We start from the raw sequence: 24,581 nt of genomic DNA, 5'->3' as shown, positions 1-24,581 counted from the left end.
GAGAGGCGTGGGCTGATGATGTTACAGCCTCTGCCAATCCAAGCAGGCTTTGTATTCATTAATAGAATACATTGCTCGCCGTGATTGGCTCCAGCAAGAAGGAAGAAGAATATGGCTCCAGCTCCAGCAAGAATGAAGAAGAATATGGCTCCAGAAGGAAGAAATATGAAGTGGCGGAAGCCTCGGAAAGGGGTCGTCTTATACGGTGAGTACAGGCAAAAAAAACGTAAAAAAACTGTAAAATTAGGTGGTCGTCTTATACGCTGGAAAATACGGTAGTAATTTTGGCAATATGTCCAATTTCCATATGTTAATTCTTCCCATCCATGAATGCTTTATTTTTTCGTATTCATGCAACAGTTTCTTTACTTTTCGGATTGTCGCGTTGTGGTTCATAATAGTAAAAAAATAATTATTAATAAAAATGCCATAAAATGCCATAAAACTATCCCCTATTTTTATAAACGCTATAAATTTTGCGCAAACCAATCGATAAACGCTTATTGCGATTTTTTTTACCAAAAATATGTAGAAGAATACGTATCCGCCTTAAATGAGGAAAAAAATGTTTTTTTTATATATTTTTGGGGGATATTTATTATAGCAAAAAGTAAAAAATATAGATTTTTTTTCAAAATTGTTGCTCTATTTTTGTTTATAGCGTAAACAATAAAAACCGCAGAGGTGATCAAATACCACCAAAAGAAAGCTCTATTTGTGGGAAAAAAAAATTTGTTTGGGAGCCACGTGACACGACAGCGCAATTGTCAGTTAAAGCGTTGCAGTGCCGAATCGCAAAAGGGGGCAAGGTCCTTAACCTGCATAATGGTCCGGGTCTTAAGTGGTTAATGAGTTTGCAGCATGGATCACTTTATTGCAACATCATGATCTGTATATTATGATAAGAGTAATTTATTACATTTTACCTACTGTCCTTGCCAGGGGGTTCCCCTCATGCTTTTCTATCTCCTCCTCTTCCTGTCATCAGACAGACCGCTCCCCAAGAGACGATGCAGTGAAGAAAAGCCGCACGGAGGAGGGTGGAATGTTAGGCTCCCCCTCCGCCAGTCCAATTACATGCAGCCAGTCAGTCCCCGGCCGCTTATGGAGTCATGAGCCGCTCCGCACTACCCCCACCAAGCACCCTGCCGCCCATACACAATACTACGCGCAAGGACCGCTGCAGGAAGCCAGCCGCCGCACTGCGCAGACAGAAAAAAAAGCAACACAGGCTGAGGCAGCACCACGGGAGTTTTAACGATAATGGAGGCGGCCTGGGGGGAGGGGAATTTCCACCCAGCCCGCCCCTGGCAGCAAGGGCCCTGCTTGGGGCCCCAGGGCAGCTTGGTGTCCCAAGCAATTGCTTGGTTTGCTTGCCTTGTTGTGATGGGCCTGGCAATGGTGGAAGGTGGCCTGGTCTGTTGAATCAGGTTTTCTTTTACATCATGTGGATAGTCGCATGCGTGTGCATCACTTACTTGGGGAAAAGATAGCACCAAGGTGCACTATGGGAAGAAGGCAAGCTGGCAGAAGCAGTGATCCCCTACTGATGGCTTGGTGCCAAATAGCATAGCATACTTTCAGAGGTCTAGTGGAGTCCCCATCTCAACCTGTTATGGTGGGTGGTCATAATGTTATGACTGATCGGTGTATATCGTCAGTTATTATAGAAGAATACACTTAAATGAAAGTTTTTGTGATCGGAGCTCAGATAAAAAAAAATTGATACATTGTTGGTTGTGACTCTTCTGTATTGTGTGAAGAGAACTCATGTTTAGGGCTGAGCGAACCCGAACTGTAAAGTTCGGGTTCGGTACGGACTTTGTTTTTTTTTTTGTTCTCGAACCCGAACCCGAATAATTGGAAAAAGTCCGGGTTCGGGTTCGGAGTTCAGCTATTTTATGGCGCGCTGCACGGCAGCCAATCACCATTTGTTTTACTAGCCATGCCTACTAATGGCATGGCTGTGATTGGCCAGTGCAGCATGTGACCCAGCAAGTGACCAGCCTCTATATCAGATAGAGGCACACAGCACAGTCGTCACTCTGCTTTAGCTAGGGTAGGGACAGGCTGCTGCTGATTGAGGGACAGTGTCAGATAGGTGTATCCTGCTTCAGAAATCTACACAAGCACTGTTTATTTCTGTAAGATCTGCATCTTATCGTTTAGGGCTTGTCACTCTGCTTTAGCTAGGGTAGGGAGAGGCTGCTGCTGATTGAGGGACAGTGTCAGATAGGTGTATCCTGCTTCAGAAATCTACACAAGCACTTTTTATTTCTGTGAGATCTGCATCTTATAGTTTAGGGAGAGGTTCCAGCTATTTGCTATAGGGACAGCAATATATAGGTGACTCTCTGCCTATTTCACCAGCACTGCACCTGTCACCTGTGATATACTGTGTGTCCAGTACATAGTTTAGGGAGAGGTTCCAGCTATTTGCTACAGGGACAGCAATATATAGGTGACTCTCTGCCTATTTCACCAGCACTGCACCTGTCACCTGTGATATACTGTGTGTGTCCAGTACATAGTCTAGGGAGAGGTTCCAGCTATTTGCTATAGGGACAGAAATATATAGGTGACTCTCTGTCTATTTCACCAGCACTGCACCTGTCACCTGTGATATACTGTGTGTGTCCAGTACATAGTTTAGGGAGAGGTTCCAGCTATTTGCTATAGGGACAGCAATATATAGGTGACTCTCTGCCTATTTCACCAGCACTGCACCTGTCACCTGTGATATACTGTGTGTGTCCAGTACATAGTTTAGGGAGAGGTTCCAGCTATTTGCTATAGGGACAGCAATATATAGGCGACTCTCTGCCTATTTCACCAGCACTGCACCTGTCACCTGTGATATACTGTGTGTGTCCAGTACATTGTTTAGGGAGAAGTTCCAGCTATTTGCTATAGGGACAGCAATATATAGGTGACTCTCTGCCTATTTCACCAGCACTGCACCTGTCACCTGTGATATACTGTGTGTGTCCAGTACATTGTTTAGGGTTATGTTCCAGCTATTTGCTATAGGAACAGCAATATATAGGTGACTCTCTGCCTATTTCACCAGCACTGTACCTGTCACCTGTGATATACTGTGTGTGTCCAGTACATTGTTTAGGGCTAGGTTCCTGCTTCTTGCTATAGGGAGAGAAATATATAGGTGAATCTCTGCCTATTTCACCAGCACTCCACCTGTCCCCTGTGATATAATGTCTGCACAGTACATTGTTTAGGGCTACGTTCCTGCTTCTTGCTATAGGGAGAGAAATATATAGGTGAATCTCTGCCTATTTCACCAGCACTCCACCTGTCCCCTGTGATATACTGTCTGTGCAGTACATTGTTTAGGGCTAGGTTCCTGCTTCTTGCTATAGGGAGAGAAATATATAGGTGACTCTCTGCCTATTTCACCAGCACTCCACCTGTCCCCTGTGATATACTGTCTGTGCAGTACATTGTTTAGGGATAGGTTCCTGCTTCTTGCTATAGGGAGAGAAATATATAGATGAATCTCTGCATATTTCACCAGCACTCTACCTGTCCCCTGTGATATACTGTCTGTGCAGTACATTGTTTAGGGCTAGGTTCCTGCTTCTTGCTATAGGGAGAGAAATATATAGGTGAATCTCTGCATATTTAATTCCCTTACTGGAGCGTGATCGCAAGATGCGCGAGTACAAGCGCAAGCTGGTAGACGCGCTGCTGGTGCAATTCCCACCTGGCAGCGGGGGCACAGTGGAAGCACAAGGCGAAGGCAGAGGAGGAGGAAGAGGTCGCCAACGCAGCAGGGGCACCGCCAGCACCTCAGAAGGCAGGGTTAGCATGGCCGAAATGTGGAAAAGCTTTGTCAGCACGCCACAACAAACAGCACCACCAGCTGATATGAAACGTTTTAGCAGGAGGCAGCATTTCAGCAACATGGTGGAGCAGTATGTGTGCACAACGCCTACACGTACTGAATGACGGCTATGCCCCCTTAAACTTCTGGGTCTCCAAATTGGTCACATGGCCTGAGCTTGCCCTTTACGCCTTGGAGGTGCTGGCCTGCCCTGCGGCCAGTGTATTGTCTGAACGTGTATTTAGCACGGCAGGGGGCGTTATCACAGACAAGCGCAGCCGCCTGTCCAGAGCCAATGTGGACAAGCTCACGTTCATTAAAATGAACCAGGCATGGATCCCAGAGGACTTGTCCGTACCTTGTGCAGAATAGACACCGGGTGCCGGCCTTACCCAGCCATTGTTTTTTTTTCTGATCTTTCTAGGGTTGCCATCTCATCCCTTTAAAAGCAAAAACATATTAATTACACAGGTTCTCTGGCTGATTAAAGCGGGAGTTCACCCATTTAAAAAAAAAAAAAAAATCTCCCCTTAGCTTCCTGCTCGTTCGGTCTAGGGGAATCGGCTATTTATATTAAAATAGGTGCAGTACTTACCCGTTTTCGAGCTGCATCTTCTTCCGTCGCTTCCGGGTATGGGTCTTCGGGAGCCGGCGTTCCTTCTTGAGTGACAGCCTTCCGAGAGGCTTCCGACGGTCGCATCCATCGCGTCACTCGTAGCCGAAAGAAGCCGAACGTCGGTGCGGCTCTATACTGCGCCTGCGCACCGACGTTCGGCTTCTTTCGGAAAATCGTGACGCGATGGATGCGACCGTCGGAAGCCTCTCGGAAACCTGTCAATCAAGAAGGACCGCCCATTCCCGAAGCCCATACCCGGAAGCGACGGAGAGGATGCGTCTCGTAAACGGGTAAGTACTGCACATATTTTTAAATAAATTGCCGATTCCCCTAGTAATAACGAGCAGGAAGCGAAGGGGGAAAAGTGCCCTCTAAGGGTGAACCCCCGCTTTAAGGTGCTGCTTATTAAACTCACTTGGTGCCTTATCGACATTAAATTAGCCCCAGAACCTGTGTAATTACTCTGTGTTCAGGTTTAAAGGGATGAGGTAGCAACCCTAGATCTTTCTCACTCTTTTGGGGTTTACCCTAATTTAAAAAATAAATCAATTAAAAACCAAAACCTGCTGTGTTGGCTACCTCCTCCTCCTCCACCGCCGCTTCCACCTACACCGCCACATCCACCTCAACCTCCTACTACATATGGACCTCGTCCTCCTAGGTCACAATGATTTAAATTTTTAATTTTTATTTTTTTATGTTATTTTAAGTTAGTTCCCTATCCACATTTATTTCCAGAGTACTTGCCATGCTCTTCCCGACATTTTGCTGCCATTTGCAGCCCTCCAGCCCTTTCCCTTAGTTTTTTAGAGACATTTTAGTAGTCAAAAGTCCGGGTCCCCATTGACTTCAATGGGGTTCGGGTCAAAGTTCGGGTCGGGTTCGGGTCCCGAACCCTAACTTTTTTTTCAAAGTCCGAACCCGAACATCCAGGTGTCCGCTCAACCCTACTCATGATTACAAGTCAGAATTCCTCATTAATAAAGAAAACAGAAATTATTATATCGGTATAGAAGAATTCTTTATTTAAAGAAAATTCCTGTGTGGGGTGATGTCCTGCCGATCACAAAGAGCTGATGCTGATCTCTTTTTTCCACAAATGTCTTCAATATCTTCTTATTCCGAGTCTTTAAATACTGTGTTTGAAAAAAAAAATTTGATTAATAAATAACAATAACAACTTCAGTGTAGTGGGACATTAGAGTGTAAGCTCCTCTGGTGCAGAGACCGATATGACTGTCTCAGAGTTCTCTGTACAGCACTGTAGTATATGTCAGAGCTATACAAATGTATAATAATTAATAGAGTGTAAGCTCCTCTGGTGCAGACACTGGATTGAATGACTCAGTGTTCTCTGTACAGCACTCTACAGAGCTATATAAATATATCATAATATAGTTTGTGACTGTGGGGGAACGGGGAGGAGCTGGGTATGTAAGTTCCTCTGGTGCAGTGATTTAGAGCTAAGCTCATGAAACATAGTTGAGTCTATTTACAATATGTGGAGCACTGTAAATCTATTGACTAGACAAGCTAAAGGATCTGGCTAGGAAGGCTACTTAAGGAGCTACAAAGGTCGGTCATTCTGCCTTTAGAATGGTCCCCTAGACAAGTTATTGTTGAAGGTGGAGAAGCAGGGAGGGGGGTTATTGTTGAGGGTGGAGAAGCAGGGAGGGGGGTTATTGTTGAGGGTGGAGAAGCAGGGAGAAGGTTATTGTTGAGGGTGGAGAAGCAGGGAGGGGGCTATTGTTGAGGGTGGAGAAGCAGGGAGGGGGGTAATTGTTGAGGGTGGAGAAGAATGGAGGGGGTTATTGTTGAGGGTGAAGCAGGGAGGGAGTTATTGTTGAGGGTGGAGAAGCAGGGAGGGGGTTATTGTTGAGGGTGTAGAAGCAGGGAGGGGGTTATTGTAGAGGCTGTAGAGGTAGGGAGGGGGTTATTGTTGAAGGTGGAGAAGCAGGGAGGGGGGTTATTGTTGAGGGTGGGAGAAACAGGGAGGGGGCTATTGTTGAGGGTGGAGAAGCAGGGAGGGTGGTTATTGTTGAGGGTGGAGAAGCAGGGAGGGGGTTATTGTTGAGGGTGGAGAAGCAGGGAGGGGGTTATTGTTGAGGGTGGAGAAGCAGGCAGGGGAGTTATTGTTGAGGGTGGAGAAGCAGGGAGGGGGGTAATTGTTGAGGGTGGAGAAGAATGGAGGGGGTTATTGTTCAGGGTGAAGCAGGGAGGGGGTTATTGTTGAGGGTGGAGAAGCAAGGAGGGGGTTATTGTTGAGGGTGGACAAGCAGGGAGGGGGTTATTGTTGAGGGTGGAAAAGCAGGGAGGGGGGGTTATTGTTGAGGGTGGAGAAGCAGGGAGGGGGCTATTGTTGAGGGTGGAGAAGCAGGGAGGGGGGTTATTGTTGAGGGTGGAGAAGCAGAGAGGGGGTTATTTTTGAGGGTGGAGAAGCAGGGAGGGGGGTTATTGTTGAGGGTGAAGCAGGGAGGGGGTTATTGTTAAAGGTGGAGAAGCAGGGAGGGGGCTATTGTTGAGGGTGGAGAAGCAGGGAGGGGTTATTGTTGAGGGTGGAGAAGCAGGGAGGGGGCTATTCTTGAGGGTGGAGAAGCAGGGAGGGGTTATTATTGAGGGTGGAGAAGCAGGGAGGGGGGTAATTGTTGAGGGTGAAGAAGAATGGAGGGTGTTATTGTTGAGGGTGAAGCAGGGAGGGGGTTATTGTTGAGGGTGGAGAAGCAGGGAAGGGGTTATTGTTGAGGGTGGAGAAGCAGGGAGGGGTTATTGTAGCGGCTATAGAAGCAGGGAGGGGGTTATTGTTGAAGGTGGAGAAGGAGGGGGGGTTATTGTTGAGGGTGGAGAAGCAGGGAGGGGGGTTATTGTTGAGGGTGAAGCAGGGAGGGGGTTATTGTTGAGAGTGGAGAAGCAGGGAGGGGTTATTGTTGAGGGTGGAGAAGCAGGGAGGGGGTTATTGTTGAGGGTGGAGAAGCAGGGAGGGGGCTATTGTTGAGGGTGGAGAAGCAGGGAGGGGGCTATTGTTGAGGGTGGAGAAGCAGGGAGGGGGGTAATTGTTGAGGGTGGAGAAGAATGGAGGGGGTTATTGTTGAGGGTGAAGCAGGGAGGGGGTTATTGTTGAGGGTGAAGAAGCAGGGAGGGGGTTATTGTTGAAGGTGGAGAAGCAGGGGGGGTTATTGTTGAGGGTGGAGAAGCAGGGAGGGGGGTTATTGTTGAGGGTGAAGCTTGGAGGGGGTTATTGTTAAAGGTGGAGAAGCAGGGAGGGGGCTATTGTTGAGGGTGGAGAAGCAGGGAGGGGGGTAATTGTTGAGGGTGGAGAAGAATGGAGGGGGTTATTGTTGAGGGTAAAGCAGGGAGGGGGTTATTGTTGAGGGTGGAGAAGCAGGGAGGGGGTTATTGTTGAGGGTGGAGAAGCAGGGAGGGGTTATTGTAGCGGCTATAGAAGCAGGGAGGGTGTTATTGTTGAAGGTGGAGAAGCAGGGGGGGGTTATTGTTGAGGGTGGAGAAGCAGGGAGGGGGGTTATTGTTGAGGGTGAAGCAGGGAGGGGGTTATTGTTAAAGGTGGAGAAGCAAGGAGGGGGCTATTGTTGAGGGTGGAGAAGCAGGGAGGGGTTATTGTTGAGGGTGGAGAAGCAGGGAGGGGGTTATTGTTGAGGGTGGAGAAGCAGGGAGGGGGCTATTGTTGAGGGTGGAGAAGCAGGGAGGGGGGTAATTGTTGAGGGTGGAGAAGAATGGAGGGGGTTATTGTTGAGGGTGAAGCAGGGAGGGGGTTATGGTTGAGGGTGGAGAAGCAGGGAGGGGGCTATTGTTGAGGGTGGAGAAGCAGGGAGGGGGGTAATTGTTGAGGGTGGAGAAGAATGGAGGGGGTTATTGTTGAGGGTGAAGCAGGGTGGGGGTTATTGTTAAAGGTGGAGAAGCAGGGAGGGGGCTATTGTTGAGGGTGAAGAAGCAGGGAGGGGGGTAATTGTTGAGGGTGGAGAAGAATGGAGGGGGTTATTGTTGAGGGTGAAGCAGGGAGGGGGCTATTGTTGAGGGTGGAGAAGCAGGGAGGGGGGTAATTGTTGAGGGTGGAGAAGAATGGAGGGGGTTATTGTTGAGGGTGAAGCAGGGAGGGGGTTATTGTTGAGGGTGGAGAAGCAGGGAGGGGGCTATTGTTGAGGGTGGAGAAGCAGGGAGGGGGGTAATTGTTGAGGGTGGAGAAGAATGGAGGGGGTTATTGTTGAGGGTGAAGCAGGGAGGGGGTTATGGTTGAGGGTGGAGAAGCAGGGAGGGGGCTATTGTTGAGGGTGGAGAAGCAGGGAGGGGGGTAATTGTTGAGGGTGGAGAAGAATGGAGGGGGTTATTGTTGAAGGTGGAGAAGCAGGGGGGGTTATTGTTGAGGGTGGAGAAGCAGGGAGGGGGGTTATTGTTAAAGGTGGAGAAGCAGGGAGGGGGCTATTGTTAAAGGTGGAGAAGCAGGGAGGGGGCTATTGTTGAGGGTGGAGAAGCAGGGAGGGGTTATTGTTGAGGGTGGAGAAGCAGGGAGGGGGTTATTGTTGAGGGTGAAGCAGGGAGGGGGTTATTGTTAAAGGTGGAGAAGCAGGGAGGGGGCTATTGTTGAGGGTGGAGAAGCAGGGAGGGGTTATTGTTGAGGGTGGAGAAGCAGGGAGGGGGTTATTGTTGAGGGTGGAGAAGCAGGGAGGGGGCTATTGTTGAGGGTGGAGAAGCAGGGAGGGGGATAATTGTTGAGGGTGGAGAAGAATGGAGGGGGTTATTGTTGAGGGTGAAGCAGGGAGGGGGTTATGGTTGAGGGTGGAGAAGCAGGGAGGGGGCTATTGTTGAGGGTGGAGAAGCAGGGAGGGGGGTAATTGTTGAGGGTGGAGAAGAATGGAGGGGGTTATTGTTGAGGGTGAAGCAGGGAGGGGGTTATTGTTAAAGGTGGAGAAGCAGGGAGGGGGCTATTGTTGAGGGTGGAGAAGCAGGGAGGGGGGTAATTGTTGAGGGTGAAGCTTGGAGGGGGTTATTGTTAAAGGTGGAGAAGCAGGGAGGGGGCTATTGTTGAGGGTGGAGAAGCAGGGAGGGGGGTAATTGTTGAGGGTGGAGAAGAATGGAGGGGGTTATTGTTGAGGGTAAAGCAGGGAGGGGGTTATTGTTGAGGGTGGAGAAGCAGGGAGGGGGTTATTGTTGAGGGTGGAGAAGCAGGGAGGGGTTATTGTAGCGGCTATAGAAGCAGGGAGGGTGTTATTGTTGAAGGTGGAGAAGCAGGGGGGGGGTATTGTTGAGGGTGGAGAAGCAGGGAGGGGGGTTATTGTTGAGGGTGAAGCAGGGAGGGGGTTATTGTTAAAGGTGGAGAAGCAAGGAGGGGGCTATTGTTGAGGGTGGAGAAGCAGGGAGGGGTTATTGTTGAGGGTGGAGAAGCAGGGAGGGGGTTATTGTTGAGGGTGGAGAAGCAGGGAGGGGGCTATTGTTGAGGGTGGAGAAGCAGGGAGGGGGGTAATTGTTGAGGGTGGAGAAGAATGGAGGGGGTTATTGTTGAGGGTGAAGCAGGGAGGGGGTTATGGTTGAGGGTGGAGAAGCAGGGAGGGGGCTATTGTTGAGGGTGGAGAAGCAGGGAGGGGGGTAATTGTTGAGGGTGGAGAAGAATGGAGGGGGTTATTGTTGAGGGTGAAGCAGGGTGGGGGTTATTGTTAAAGGTGGAGAAGCAGGGAGGGGGCTATTGTTGAGGGTGAAGAAGCAGGGAGGGGGGTAATTGTTGAGGGTGGAGAAGAATGGAGGGGGTTATTGTTGAGGGTGAAGCAGGGAGGGGGCTATTGTTGAGGGTGGAGAAGCAGGGAGGGGGGTAATTGTTGAGGGTGGAGAAGAATGGAGGGGGTTATTGTTGAGGGTGAAGCAGGGAGGGGGTTATTGTTGAGGGTGGAGAAGCAGGGAGGGGGCTATTGTTGAGGGTGGAGAAGCAGGGAGGGGGGTAATTGTTGAGGGTGGAGAAGAATGGAGGGGGTTATTGTTGAGGGTGAAGCAGGGAGGGGGTTATGGTTGAGGGTGGAGAAGCAGGGAGGGGGCTATTGTTGAGGGTGGAGAAGCAGGGAGGGGGGTAATTGTTGAGGGTGGAGAAGAATGGAGGGGGTTATTGTTGAAGGTGGAGAAGCAGGGGGGGTTATTGTTGAGGGTGGAGAAGCAGGGAGGGGGGTTATTGTTAAAGGTGGAGAAGCAGGGAGGGGGCTATTGTTAAAGGTGGAGAAGCAGGGAGGGGGCTATTGTTGAGGGTGGAGAAGCAGGGAGGGGGTATTGTTGAGGGTGGAGAAGCAGGGAGGGGGTTATTGTTGAGGGTGAAGCAGGGAGGGGGTTATTGTTAAAGGTGGAGAAGCAGGGAGGGGGCTATTGTTGAGGGTGGAGAAGCAGGGAGGGGTTATTGTTGAGGGTGGAGAAGCAGGGAGGGGGTTATTGTTGAGGGTGGAGAAGCAGGGAGGGGGCTATTGTTGAGGGTGGAGAAGCAGGGAGGGGGATAATTGTTGAGGGTGGAGAAGAATGGAGGGGGTTATTGTTGAGGGTGAAGCAGGGAGGGGGTTATGGTTGAGGGTGGAGAAGCAGGGAGGGGGCTATTGTTGAGGGTGGAGAAGCAGGGAGGGGGGTAATTGTTGAGGGTGGAGAAGAATGGAGGGGGTTATTGTTGAGGGTGAAGCAGGGAGGGGGTTATTGTTAAAGGTGGAGAAGCAGGGAGGGGGCTATTGTTGAGGGTGGAGAAGCAGGGAGGGGGGTAATTGTTGAGGGTGGAGAAGAATGGAGGGGGTTATTGTTGAGGGTGAAGCAGGGAGGGGGTTATTGTTGAGGGTGAAGAAGCAGGGAGGGGGCTATTGTTAAGGGTGGAGAAGCAGGGATGGGGTTATTGTAGAGGCTATATAAGCAGGGAGGGGGTTATTGTTGAAGGTGGAGAAGCAGGGGGGGTTATTGTTGAGGGTGGAGAAGCAGGGAGGGGGGTTATTGTTAAAGGTGGAGAAGCAGGGAGGGGGCTATTGTTAAAGGTGGAGAAGCAGGGAGGGGGCTATTGTTGAGGGTGGAGAAGCAGGGAGGGGTTATTGTTGAGGGTGGAGAAGCAGGGAGGGGGTTATTGTTGAGGGTGGAGAAGCAGGGAGGGGGCTATTGTTCAGGGTGGAGAAGCAGGGAGGGGGGTAATTGTTGAGGGTGGAGAAGAATGGAGGGGGTTATTGTTGAGGGTGAAGCAGGGAGGGGGTTATGGTTGAGGGTGGAGAAGCAGGGAGGGGGCTATTGTTGAGGGTGGAGAAGCAGGGAGGGGGGTTATTGTTGAGGGTGGAGAAGCAGGGAGGGGGTTATTGTTAAAGGTGGAGAAGCAGGGAGGGGGGTTATTATTGAGGGTGGAGAAGCAGGGAGGGGGGTTACTGTTGTGGGTGAAGCAGGGAGGGGGTTATTGTAGAGGGTGGAGAAGCAGGGAGGGGGTTATTGTTGAGGGTGGAGAAGCAGGGAGGGGGTTATTGTTGAGAGTGGAGAAGCAGGGAGGGGGGTTATTATTGAGGGCGGAGAAGCAGGGAGGGGGTTATTGTTGAGGGTGGAGAAGCAGGGAGGGTTGTTATTGTTAAGGGTGGAGAAGCAGGGAGGGGGGTTATTGTTGAGGGTGGAGAAGCAAGGAGGGGGTTATTGTTGAGGGTGGAGAAGCAGGCAGGGGGGTTATTGTTGAGGGTGGAGAAGCAGGGAGGGGGTTATTGTTGAGGGTGGAGAAGCAGGGAGGAGGTTATTGTTGAGGGTGGAGAAGCAGGGAGGGGGTTATTGTTGAGGGTGGAGAAGCAGGGAGGGGGCTATTGTTGAGGGTGGAGAAGCAGGGAGGGGGCTATTGTTGAGGGTGGAGAAGCAGGGAGGGGGCTATTGTTGAGGGTGGAGAAGCAGGGAGGGGGCTATTGTTGAGGGTGGAGAAGCAGGGAGGGGGCTATTGTTAAGGATGGAGAAGCAGGGAGGGGGTTATTGTAGAGGGTGGAGAAGCAGGGAGGGGGTTATTGAGGGTGGAGAAGCAGGGAGGGGGCTATTGTAGAGGGTGGAGAAGCAGGGAGGGGGTTATTGAGGGTGGAGAAGCAGGGAGGGGGTTATTGTTGAGGGTGGAGAAGCAGGGAGGGGGTTATTGTTGAGGATGAAGCGGGGAGAGGATTCTATGCATTAAGATATAAAGCCTTCTGTGTGCAGCCCCCCTCAGCCCCCCTAATACTTACCTGAGCCTCATCTCTTTACAGCAATGTCCACGAGTGCCTCGGCTGTCTGGGACTCTCCCTCCTGAGTGGCTGAGACACAGCAGCGGCACCATTGGCCCCTGCTGCTGTCAATCAAAGTCCATTATCCAATCAGTTGAGAGGGATGGGGAAGGGCCATACCAGGGCTCCATGTCTAAATGGACACATGGAGCTGCGGCTCGCCTCGGGTTCCTCCATAGCAAGATGTATGCTGTGAGGGGAACTCAACAGGAGAGAAGGACCAGGAGAGCCAAAGAGGGACCCAAAAAGAGAAGGATCTGGGCTGCTCTGTGCAAAATCACTGCAAGAGAGCAGGTAAGTATAATATGTTTGTTAATTTTTATAGAAAAAAAACCTTTACAATCACTTTCAGACCATTTTTGGGTGAAACACATCAGAGGATGAGGTTCCAGGTGGGGCTTTGTCTGTCCGTAAGGAAAAAAAATAGAGTTCCGTTGGCTTTTATTTGCGTGCCACCATCTTTATATTTTTTGATTTAAGGTGCTTTCCCACGCCCAGGGAGTCGCAAGTGCCACATCCAGCCATTCACTTGTATGCCCAGCTGTACTCAGCACCTATGGTTCCCGGGGTGTGGGATATTGCTTGGAAATGTATGATGGGCACAAAAATGCAGACAAATGTCCGTGTGCATGAACCCTTAGACATACTTTATGTTAAAGCGGAGTTCCACCCAAAAGTGGAACTTCCACTTTAAGTACTCCTCACCCCCTTTACATGCCACATTTGCCATGTGATTTTTTTTGGGGGGGGGGGGGTATACCTACTTTAGAAAGGGACTTCCTGTCCCAATTCCTCATTCAGACTTAAGGCCGCCTAGGCGACTCCTCGTCTCCTCCTAGGCGGCCCCTCCCTCTAGGCAATCTTCTGGGACACGTCACAGGCACAGGGCAGCGTTTTTGCCCTGCGCCCGCGCAAATTTTCTGCGCTGCCCGCGATTCACGGAGCAGAAGCTCCGTAAATTGCGGGGGCGCTGTGTTAACTTGCCCGGCGTAAGGGCGCCTAATGTAAATGATCCCGCCGGGGGCGGGAATCATTTAAATTAGGCGCGTTCCCGCACCGAACGTAGTGCGCATGCTCCGTCGGGAAACTTTCCCGACGTGCATTGCGGTAAATGACGTCGCAAGGACGTCATTTGCTTCAACGTGAACGTAAATGGCGTCCAGCGCCATTCACGATCCACTTAGGCAAACGACGTAAAATGTTAACGTCGCGACGCGGGAACGTGGCCATCCTATAGCATTGGCTGCGCCTGCTATTAGGATGTGTAACGTTACGCGAAACCCGACGTACGCAAATTACGTAATTTGCGTACGCAGGGCCCGCGCAAGTTTGTGAATCGGTGTTAGTATGCAATTTGCATACTATACACAGATCACAATGGGAGCGCCCCCCTAGCGGTCTTCGCTAGAATGCAGCCTAAAATCTGCGTGGCATAAGAGCCTTATGCCGTGCAGATTTTAGGCTGCAGTCGGCGTAGCGATGTCCCTGAATCAGGAGCATTCGCTACGCCGGAGCAAGTAAGCAATTGCGCCGTGTAACCTATGGTTACACGGGCGCAATTGCTTCTTGAATCTGGCCCCTTGTTGGGATTATGCTGCATGGTACAGGCAGTAGGAGGGGAGGAATCTTTCCCGGGTTCTTGAGAGCTGTTTTGTTACAAACAGCAGGATTGGCTGGGAGCAGGTGGGGGGAGAAATGGGAGGTCATAAAAGGGGGGAGGAGCCCGCCCTCGTGACCACACGGAGAGTGGTCTCTGCGGGCGAGGATTGGTAACTTCGGGACGGAAGTTAGGACCTGTCGGTGAGAGGGGTCTGGATTAGTGTTGCTCACGCAGGGCCGCCATCAGGGGGGTACAGGCATTACACCTGTAAGGGGCCCGGAGGTCCCCAGGGGCCCGGATGGCAACCCCCTTTAAAAAAAAAAAATAAGAAAATTTTTTTTTTATTTTTTTTTTTTTTAGGGCCAATTTTTTTTTTTAGAGGTCCGGAGGTCCCCAGGGGCCCGGAGGCCCCGGATGGCAACCCCCCTTTTTTTATTTATTTTTTATAAAAAAAAATATTTTTTATATATATTTTTATTTTATTTTTTAATAAAGAGCCATTTTTTTTTTTAGAGGTCCGGAGGTCCCCATATATATATAATATTATTATTAAAGGGCCCAGAGGTCCCCAGGGCCCCGGATGGCAACCCCCCTTTTTTTTATAAAAAAATTATATTTTTTTTATATATATTTTTATATTTTTTATTTTTATTAAAGGGCCCAGAGGTCCCCAGGGCCCCGGATGGCTACCCCCCTTTTTTTTTATATAAATTTTTCTTTATTTCTTTATTAAAGGCCCCCCCGCTTCTCAATCCGCGGCAGCCCCCCCCCCCCCGCTTCTCAATTTAAGGCGGCAGCACCCCCCCCCCCCCCCGGCTCTCTGCTCTGCTCCAGGGGGCCCATGCCTGAAGCTGTGTAAGGGGCCCCATAATTCCTGATGGCGGCCCTGTGCTCACGAATATTCGTATTGCGAATATTCGGCTCGAATATGGCATATTCGAGTATTCGCGAATATCTCGAATTTCGCGGCCAATATTCGCTATTTCGCTATTCCAAATATAAAAAAAAAATTGCGAAATTTCGCTAATGCGAATTTATTGCGAACATTTTGCGAATTTTTTTTTTTCTGATTGGCTCTGATGCAAAAGAAGGGCGGAGAAAGTATTCTCGAATATTCGGAAATCGAATATTCAGAATATTTTATCAAAAAAAAATGTTGTGAAATATTTTGACAACTGTGGTAGGAGAACTCTGATTGGCTCTGATGCAAAAGAAGGGTGGAGAAAGTATTCGCGAATATTCGGAAATCGAATATTGGTGATATTTTATCAAAATTTCGCTAATGCGAAATTGATTGCGAGATTTTGACAACTCTGATTGGCTCTGATGCAAAAGAAGGGCGGAGAAAGTATTCGCGAATATTCTGAAATCGAATATTGGTGATATTTTATCGAAATTTCGCTAATGCGAATGCGAAATTGATTGCGAGATTTTGACAACTCTGATTGGCTCTGATGCAAAAAAAGGGTGGAGAAAGTATTCGCGAATATTCGATTTCCGAATATTCGCGAATACTTTCTCCACCCTTCTTTTGCATCAGAGCCAATCAGAGTTCTCCTACCACAGTTGTCAAAATATTTCACAACATTTTTTTTTTTGATAAAATATTCCGAATATTCGATTTCCGAATATTCGAGAATACTTTCTCCGCCCTTTTTTTGCATCAGAGCCAATCAGAAAAAAATAAATAAATAAATAAAATTCGCAAAATGTTCGCAATAAATTCGCATTAGCGAAATTTCGCAATTTTTTTTTTTTTTTTAAATATCACGAATATTCGATTTTAGCGAATATTTCACGAATATTCGGCTATATATTCGTGATATATCGCAAAATCGAATATGGCATATTCCGCTCAACACTAGTCTGGATAGTGGGAGTTCCAGAGAGAGGAGTCTATCTCAAAAACATTGGTTCGGGGCCCTGCGGTCACCAGTTCGTCTCTGAGCCAGCATCGGCTTGAGGCCAATTAGTTTGAGTCAGAGGCCCAGATTCAGGTAGATCCGCGCAATATTTGCGTGGGCAAAGAGCAAAGATTTTTCTCTGCGCCCACGCAAATATTTCGATTTGCCCGCGATTCACGGAGCAGTAGCTTCGTAAATTGCGCGGGCGCTATGCTAATTAGCCCTGCTTAAGGGCGCCTAATGTAAATGATCCCGCCGGGGGCGGGAATCATTTAAATTAGGCGCGCTCCCGCGCCGAGCGAACAGCGCATGCTCCGTCGGGAAACTTTCCCGACGTGCATTGCGGCAAATGACGTCGCAAGGACGTCATTTGCTTCTAAGTGAACGTGAATGGCGTCCATCGCCATTCACGAATCACTTACGTAAACGACGTGAAATTTAAATTTCACGAGCGGGAAGGGCGGCTATACTTTAGCATTGGCTGCCCCTGCTATAGCAGGAGCAACCTTGCGCTAAAGTCGCCGTACGGAAACTCCGTACCTTGCGTGCGCAGGGCCCGCGCAACTTTTGTGAATCGGTGGTAGTATGCAATTTGCATACTATACGCCGATCACAATGGCCGCGCCCCCTAGCGGACAACGCAAGAATGCAGCCTGAGATATGAAGGCATAAGGAGGCTTATGTCTGTCATATCCTAGGCTGCAGTCCGCGTAGCGATGTTCCTGAATCAGGGGCATTCGCTACGCGGGAGCAAAACAGCTATTGCGCCGCGCAACCTATGGTTGCGCGGGCGCAATAGCTTCTTGAATCTGGGCCAGAGACCGCAGGGCAATGCATAGTTGTTAGAGATATGGTAGAGGGCCTGCAGAGATCAACACGAAGTGGAAGAGGCAACAGAGTTCAGCGGTTATGTTAATTTAAGAATTGTTAAATAAAGTAAGGCTGCTACGGCCGATATATTTTCCCCCAACATACTGGTGTGGTCTCAGTTACTAATATCTAAAGGTGGGGTAATTGGGGGGTGTATTGGTAAAAAGAGGGTTGGGGGAAAATGGAGGTATCGGTTATACCCTGGTCATGACTCACCCACAGGTTCCTGGCATTTGTATTTGCAGAGCTCTCTGCAGCACTTCTGCTGACCTTCACAGTTTTCATCTGTGTTGCAGGCAGTTTTGTCGAAAGTACCACAAAAGACTAGTGCATTCATCTTGTTATAAGGACACTGTCCACTTTTTTCAGCTGAAAGAAACAGAAAAAGATTTTCACCTTCATTTTATTCATAGGGTCACACGCAGTGGTGTCAGCGTCGGGCACCCAGGGTACGCTAGCCTACAGGGGTTCCTCAAGCCAGTACCTTCCCTCTGGCTTTTTCTGGGTCCTGGTCTTTGAGTGTCTTGATTGCCCGGAATGGGATGACATAACACCCGCGCATGCATAGGAGTATAGTCATCCAGGTACACAGGGACCGTTCCGCCACAGGCACCATGCTGGCAATATAAATTGAACCGTACATGGGCATTTTAACAACTTCTCACCCGGACACTGTACATATACGGCCGGGTGGGCACTCTCTCCTTCTGAGTGGACGTTCAGGAACGTGCTTCAGAAGGAGGGGAATCGCGCACGCGCGTTCCCGCGCATCTGACGTGATCCTGATGCGCTCGTGTCACCCGGACATGGCGCATCTCCGATCGGCAGGAGGGCTCTGTGATTGGCCCTCCTGATCACATGACGGCCGTGTCCCATCACAGCCATCATGTGATGTAAAGAGAGAGCTGGTTGCTAGGCGATCGGCTCTCCTCTCCTCACACAGAAGTTGTCGGTGAGGAGAGGAGAGCGGATCGCTGCAGCCGGCTGGTGATCAGTGAGCATGAGCTGATTTTTTACAGCTTTTTACACACTGATCACCAGCCTAGTAAACACACAAAGTCCCACACAATGTCCCCAAAACACATGTCCCCACCAGTGTTGCCAACCGTTCGTATTTTTATGGACAGTTCGTAAAAACTGGCACTTTTTCCCCCCATTCGTAAATGTCCGTAGTTGCGGGAATGTGCCAGTAAAAATAGCCGAGATTGGTTCGGCTTGAAACTGTGCATGGAGATTGGAGGCAGGGGGTGATTGGAGGCAGGGGGTGATGGTGGCTGCGGTGGCACCGCAGAGGGGGATGGAGGCAGGGGGCAATGGAGGCAGGGGGAGATTGGAGGCAGGGGGTGTTAGTGGCATCGCAGAGGGGGATGGTGGTGCCGCAGAGGGTGGTGGATGGAGACAGGGGTTGTTGGTGACACCGCAAAGGGGGATGGAGGCAGGGGAGGGTGGAGGCAGGGGGTGATTGGATGCAGGGGGCCTGGGGGAGATTGGAGGCAGGGGGAGATTGGAGGCAGGGGGAGATTGTGGCACCGCAGAGGGGGGTGAAGGTAGGGGGTGTTGGTGGCAGAGGGGGATGGAGGCAGGGGGTGATGTGACTAAATAATTTGCCCTTATTATATCGAAAATAACAAAAAAATATGTTTTACCTTAATATCTACCTTAAATCACATTGGCCCATATTCTCTCTAAAAATCCGCGGGCTGCGCTTAAGGCACTTACACTCCGCTGTCCCAACTTACAGGAGCAAGTGTTGTATTCCCCAAATACTTGCTCCGTAAGTTGGGACGGCGGAGTGTAAATGCCCCGGCGTAGCCTGGCGGATCTCCAAGGGGGCGGCTTGTATTCAAATTAAGCGCGCCCCCGATTCTAATGAACTGCGCATGCGCCGGGCTTCAAAAAGCCCAGTGCGCATGCTCCAGTTCTCGGCGGAAAACATCAATGACGCCGACGTGTGCGTCATTGACGTAAAGTCGTATTCAAGAACGACTTAGTAAAACGACGTACCCGACGAAAAAACACGACGCGGACCCGACGCCATCCGTAACATGGCCTACGTGGGACTTGCGGAAATTTACTCCTCATATAGCAGGAGTAAGTTTCCGCTTACGCAAACGACGTTAGCGACGGTTACGCGACGCAAACTCGTTCGGGAATCGGCGTAGAAGGATCATTTGCATACGCAAATGAGTCCTTCACGTAAATGCCATCTAGCGGCGGCCGGCGTCATTACATTTAAGATCCGCCAGTGTAAGTGACTTACAGATGGCGGATCTTAAGTGTATCTATGCGAAAATGATTCTAAGAATCAGTCGCATAGATACACGGGCCAAAAAAGGGAGATACGATGGAGTATCCTGAGATACTCCATCGTAACTTCTATGAGAATATGGCCCATTGTTATTTGCTTAGTGTACTTGTTTGTAGCCTAAATACTAAAATTTGCACCTAAAAATTTAATTTAGTAACTTTTGTGAAATGCCAGTAAAAACGTGGCTGTGCCAGTAAATTTCTGGTGTCGTGCCAGTAAATTTCAATCTGGTAGGTTGGCAACACATGTCCCCACACAGTAAACACACCTGTCCCCCACATATGTCCCAGTAAAATCACATGTCCCAATGATCATCTGCATACATCTGTCCATGATCACATGAACCAATTATTATATCCTTAACAGGATTTTTTTTACCAAAGACATGTAGAAGAATAAATTTTGGCTTAAATTTATGACAAAATTTTATTGGATGTCTTTTAAAATAGAACGAAGAAAATATAGGTTTTTTTTCCAAATTTCTGCTCTTTTTTCGCTTATATCGCGAAAAAAATTAATCGTGAATAAATACCACCAAAAGAAAGCTCTATTTGTATGAAGAAATTGATAAAAATGTCATTTGGGTACAGTAGCATGACAGCGCAGTTGTCATTGAAAGTGCGAGAGAGCAGAAAGCTAAAAATTGGTCTGGGAAGGAAGTGGGTGAAAGTGCCTGGTACTGATGGGGTTAAAGAGGACTAAAATGTTTATTTTGTTGCAGTAGGCTTCGCATGTCTCTTCTGCAAAAAAAAATGCCTGCTTACTTGCATTTTTTTTTCAGCAGTTTAGACTTTAGATAATTTTATAGACGGTGATCTACTCCATTGGTCAGCTGCATGTTTATTAGACATGTGAAGAACAAAAAAAACATTTAATTGTTTTGTTTTATTTCAATTCGTTATTTACATAAATTAGTTTATTCCATTTTCAGAATTTGTTTTGTTTATTTAAATTTCAATCGATCTGAATGTTTCAAATTAGAATTGCACTTGAATTGATTGCCATTCAAAATCAAATTTATTCTATTCAAAAACAGAATTATGGAAGATAGTTATATTATTTTTATTCCATTCTATTCAATTGTGTTTTTCTATTCTATTCTTTTATTTTTTATTCGATTCTGTTATATTCTATTCTGTTTTAATTCAAAAAATTTTCTATTCACAATTCGAATTTTGGAAAATGGTTGTATTGTTTTATTCTTTCAATTTTTTCTATTGTTTTTTTTTTCAATTCTATCTTATTCTTTTCTAGTCTATTCTATTTAAGTTCCAAATTATTCTATTTGAAATTCAAATTGCGGAAGATGATTATATTATTTCTATTTTATTCTATTCTATTTTTTATTTTATTCTATTCTATTATTTTATTTTCTATTCTAAAAAGGGAACACAGTCTTTACCAAGTAACTATAGACCTGTTGGTTTAATTTCTATAGTTGGGAAGATACTGGAGAGATTAATAACAGACCACATAGATGAGTTTATGCTGGAAGAAAAACTATTTAAGCAACAGACAGCATGGACTCATGAAAGACAGAAGTTGTCAGACAAACCTGATTTCCTTTTATGAAGAGGTATGTATAACCTTGGACAGAGGGGTGGCTGTGGACGTGGTATACTTGGACAGAGGGGTGGCTGTGGACATGATATACTTGGACAGAGGGGTGGCTGTGGACATGATATACTTGGACAGAGGGGTGGCTGTGGACGTGATATACTTGGACAGAGGGGTGGCTGTGGATGTGGTATACTTGGACAGAGGGGTGGCTGTGGACGTGGTATACTTGGACAGAGGGGTGGCTGTAGACATGGTATACTTGGACAGAGGGGTGGCTGTGGATGTGGTATACTTGGACAGAGGGGTGGCTGTAGACATGGTATACTTGGACAGAGGGGTGGCTGTGGACGTGGTATATTTGGACAGAGGGGTGGCTGTGGACGTGGTATACTTGGACAGAGGGGTGGCTGTGGACGTGATATACTTGGACAGAGGGGTGGCTGTGGACGTTGTATACTTGGACAGAGGGGTGGCTGTGGATGTGATATACTTGGACAGAGGGGTGGCTGTGGACGTTGTATAGTTGGACAGAGGGGTGGCTGTAGACATGGTATACTTGGACAGAGGGGTGGCTGTAGACATGGTATACTTGGACAGAGGGGTGGCTGTAGACATGGTATACTTGGACAGAGGGGTGGCTGTGGACGTGGTATACTTGGACAGAGGGGTGGCTGTGGACGTTGTATACTTGGACAGAGGGGTGGCTGTGGACGTGGTATACTTGGACAGAGGGGTGGCTGTGGATGTGATATACTTGGACAGAGGGGTGGCTGTGGACGTGGTATACTTGGACAGAGGGGTGGCTGTGGATGTGATATACTTGGACAGAGGGGTGGCTGTGGACGTGGTATACTTGGACAGAGGGGTGGCTGTGGACGTGGTATACTTGGACAAAGGGGTGGCTGTGGACGTGGTATACTTGGATTTTGCAAAAGCATTCAACACAGTTCCCCACACACGGCTCATGAAAGCCTCTTGAGCCCCTTAGGGAGAGAGAGCCTAGACTGATGGGGACATGGCCAGGTACAGTACAAGGTGGTGGTCATTCAAGGATTGGTTAATTTGGGGGATGGGCCTGAGCTCGGGTAAAAGGATCACCCCACGAAATTCTGGGTCTTTTCGGTAAACGTGCTTGGAAGAGCTGCCCACCCTCCGCCCCTTTTTTCTATGGTATGTCACAGCTTGCTGTGGTTTTCTTGACCTTGCCAGCATAAAATGGCTGTAATGGGCCATGCCCTTGATGGAAATCGGAAGTAGGTGGCCTGTCCAGCATTTATGGTAAGGACAGCCCCCTCCTTTGGAATTGTGTGCTCACAGTACAACTGTGACTGGCACTGGTTGAAAAATGTTCACGTTATGTTTGGTTTTAATAAAGCTGTGGCCTTGCCCTTTCCAACCTAATGGTTGTAAGCGTGTTTATTTAATAGGGTAAGGGGGCAAGGGGGAAGGTTTATATACATCTATGTTCCAGTTAATGGTACCTGGGCTCATTGTGCCTCAGCAGTCATGTGTAAGGTAAAGTCTACAGGATTGGAAATATCAGTTTGTAAATGGATTGAAAACTGGCTGAAAGGCATAATTCAGAGAGTCGTGGTTAATGATTCTTACTCTGAATGGTCTAAGGTTATCAGTGGTGTACCCCAAGGTTCAGTGCTGGGACCCTTACTTTTCTTTATAAATGATATTGGGTCTGAGATCAAAAGTAACATTTCTGTCTTTGCAGATGACACCAAGCTATGCAGTGGAATAACGTCCTTACAGGATGTCTCCAATTTACAAGCCGACCTCAATGCTCTGTCTGATTGGGCGACTAAGTGGCAGATGAGGTTTAATGTTGATAAACGTAAAGTTATGCACTTGGGGGCTAAGAATATGCATCATACATACAAGGGGGAGTACAACTGGGGGGATCCGTAGTGGAGAAGGATCTGGGGGTTTTGGTAGATCATAGGCTCAATAATAACACGCAATGCCAAGCTGCGGTTTCCAAAGCGAGCAAAGTCCTTTCTTGTATAAGAGAGGTATGGACTCCAGAGACAGAGATATCATCCCCCCCCCCTGTACAAATCATTAGTAAGTCCTCATCTGGAATATGCAGTTCAGTTTTGGGCACCAGTTCTCAAAATGGATATCGGGGAACTGGAGAAAGTGCAGAGAAGGGCAACCAAACTGATAAGAGGCATGGAGGAGCTCAGCTATGAGGAAAGATTAGAGAAACTGAATGTATTCTCTCTTGAGAAGAGGAGAATAAGGCCCCATGCACACGAGATGCTGCTAAACTCGAGTTCACAGGCATTTGGGCATTTTTTTCAACTGCCCCTGAACACATTTAATGTTATCCTATGTGTCCATGCACACAATCACGTTTTTTGGCGTTTTAAAGCAGTTGGGTTTATGTCCGTTTTTTCAGACGCAAAATTTTGGGTTCAGAAGCTTTTTTTTTTGCGTTTTAAACGCTAAACGCTGCACGCTGCTGACAGGGCTATCGGGCTATCACAGGGAGAGGAGATCCTCTCCCTATGATAGCCTAGCTGTGACTGATGTTTTGTCACGTGACATGAGTGAGCCAATAGGATGAGATGGAGGCGGACCATCTCATTCCATGGCAAATCTCATTTCATGGCAATGCTCAGCATTAGTAAGAATAAATATGGCCTCAGTGGTCAATAGAAGTAGGAGTAGTGTCCCTAATAGCAAGAGGAATAGTATCCCATCATTGCGATCGGTGGAAGAAATAGTGCACAGTTGTTGGTGTCAGTTAGAGGAATAGTGCTCCGAAAAGGCTAGCGAAGGGCCACATTTGGCCGTTGGGCCACAGTTTGGAGACCCCTGCTGTAAAGGATAGGAGGTTTTAGGATGGTCATGTTGGACACATAGCTGAGCCCTTCTTGCCTTTTGGAAACAACAGGAACACAGGGGAACAGGAATGATATTATGACCATGTAGTCCCACTAAAAAGAATGTTATATTTTACAAAAATTTAAGCTGATACTACCACCGAGTATCAGAACTAATATTTACAGTATAATATATGAGAATGGTTGTTGCAGAGGGAGGAAGCCGCTTGATGAAGGACCTATCTTGGAGAGGACCGAGCACAAGGCTGGGGAGCTCAGCAATAGAAGGCAATGTGTCCAATCACGTCCTTGTCACCAAATCACTTACCGGAAGATGCGGCTTGAAGCAGGATGATCCCCAGGAGGACGGAGAGGAACCCAACTGTGGACGGTCTCATGGTTGCTTACCGGAGTGAATATCTGTGTCGTAGCTCCATCTCTGGCATTTATATCAGAAACTCTAATGGGAGGAAAGTGCTAGGGCAGGAATGGGAACTGGTTTGGTTTCTGCAATACTTTTTATGACGTAGAGCGTTCTTATTTATATATTATTTATAGTTTCTTATTCACAGCAGCCACACCAGCTCTCTTGTATCACATATTATTAATTTTACGGCTCTCCACATTCTGTCCTTCCTTGTGCCAAAAATAATTGGTTAATTGGTGTTGGTACATTGAATGGAAACTGTATTATTACCACACCCATTCATGTCATTCCTGGTCTCGTCTGTTCCACCCTAAAAAGTGACCTCCGCTTAACCCACTCCACGCCCCCTTACATGCCACATTTGGCATGTAATTTTTTTGGGGGGGGAGT

General features: G+C 48.1%; 1 protein-coding gene across 1 annotated transcript; it reads right to left on the bottom strand.

The window, feature by feature from the left end:
* Positions 1 to 5,459: 5,459 nt before the first annotated feature.
* Positions 5,460 to 24,207, bottom strand: LOC120935984 (omwaprin-a-like). Its single transcript, XM_040348042.1, has 3 exons — positions 24,093 to 24,207; positions 17,276 to 17,428; positions 5,460 to 5,593 (listed from the first exon to the last, which is right to left on the bottom strand). Exons 1-3 carry the CDS (start codon positions 24,160 to 24,162, stop codon positions 5,574 to 5,576), a joined length of 243 nt encoding a protein of 80 aa, XP_040203976.1. The 5' UTR covers positions 24,163 to 24,207; the 3' UTR covers positions 5,460 to 5,573.
* Between the last annotated feature and the right edge of the window lie 374 nt (positions 24,208 to 24,581).

The sequence above is a fragment of the Rana temporaria genome, chromosome 4 (assembly GCF_905171775.1).
Source record: "Rana temporaria chromosome 4, aRanTem1.1, whole genome shotgun sequence".
Lineage (NCBI taxonomy): Eukaryota > Metazoa > Chordata > Amphibia > Anura > Ranidae > Rana > Rana temporaria.
Note: the sequence above shows the minus strand (reverse complement) of the source record. Positions and strands in the feature narration are given on the sequence as shown.

Excerpts from the sequence above, each read along its gene's own strand:
- LOC120935984 (XM_040348042.1), bottom strand. The coding sequence starts at position 24,162 with ATGAGACCGTCCACAGTTGGGTTCCTCTCCGTCCTCCTGGGGATCATC. Across the intron at positions 17,429-24,092 it reads GCTTCAAGCCGCATCTTCCG|CTGAAAAAAGTGGACAGTGT; the intron begins GTAAGTGATTTG and ends TGTTTCTTTCAG. Across the intron at positions 5,594-17,275 it reads CAAATGCCAGGAACCTGTGG|TATTTAAAGACTCGGAATAA; the intron begins GTGAGTCATGAC and ends TTTCAAACACAG.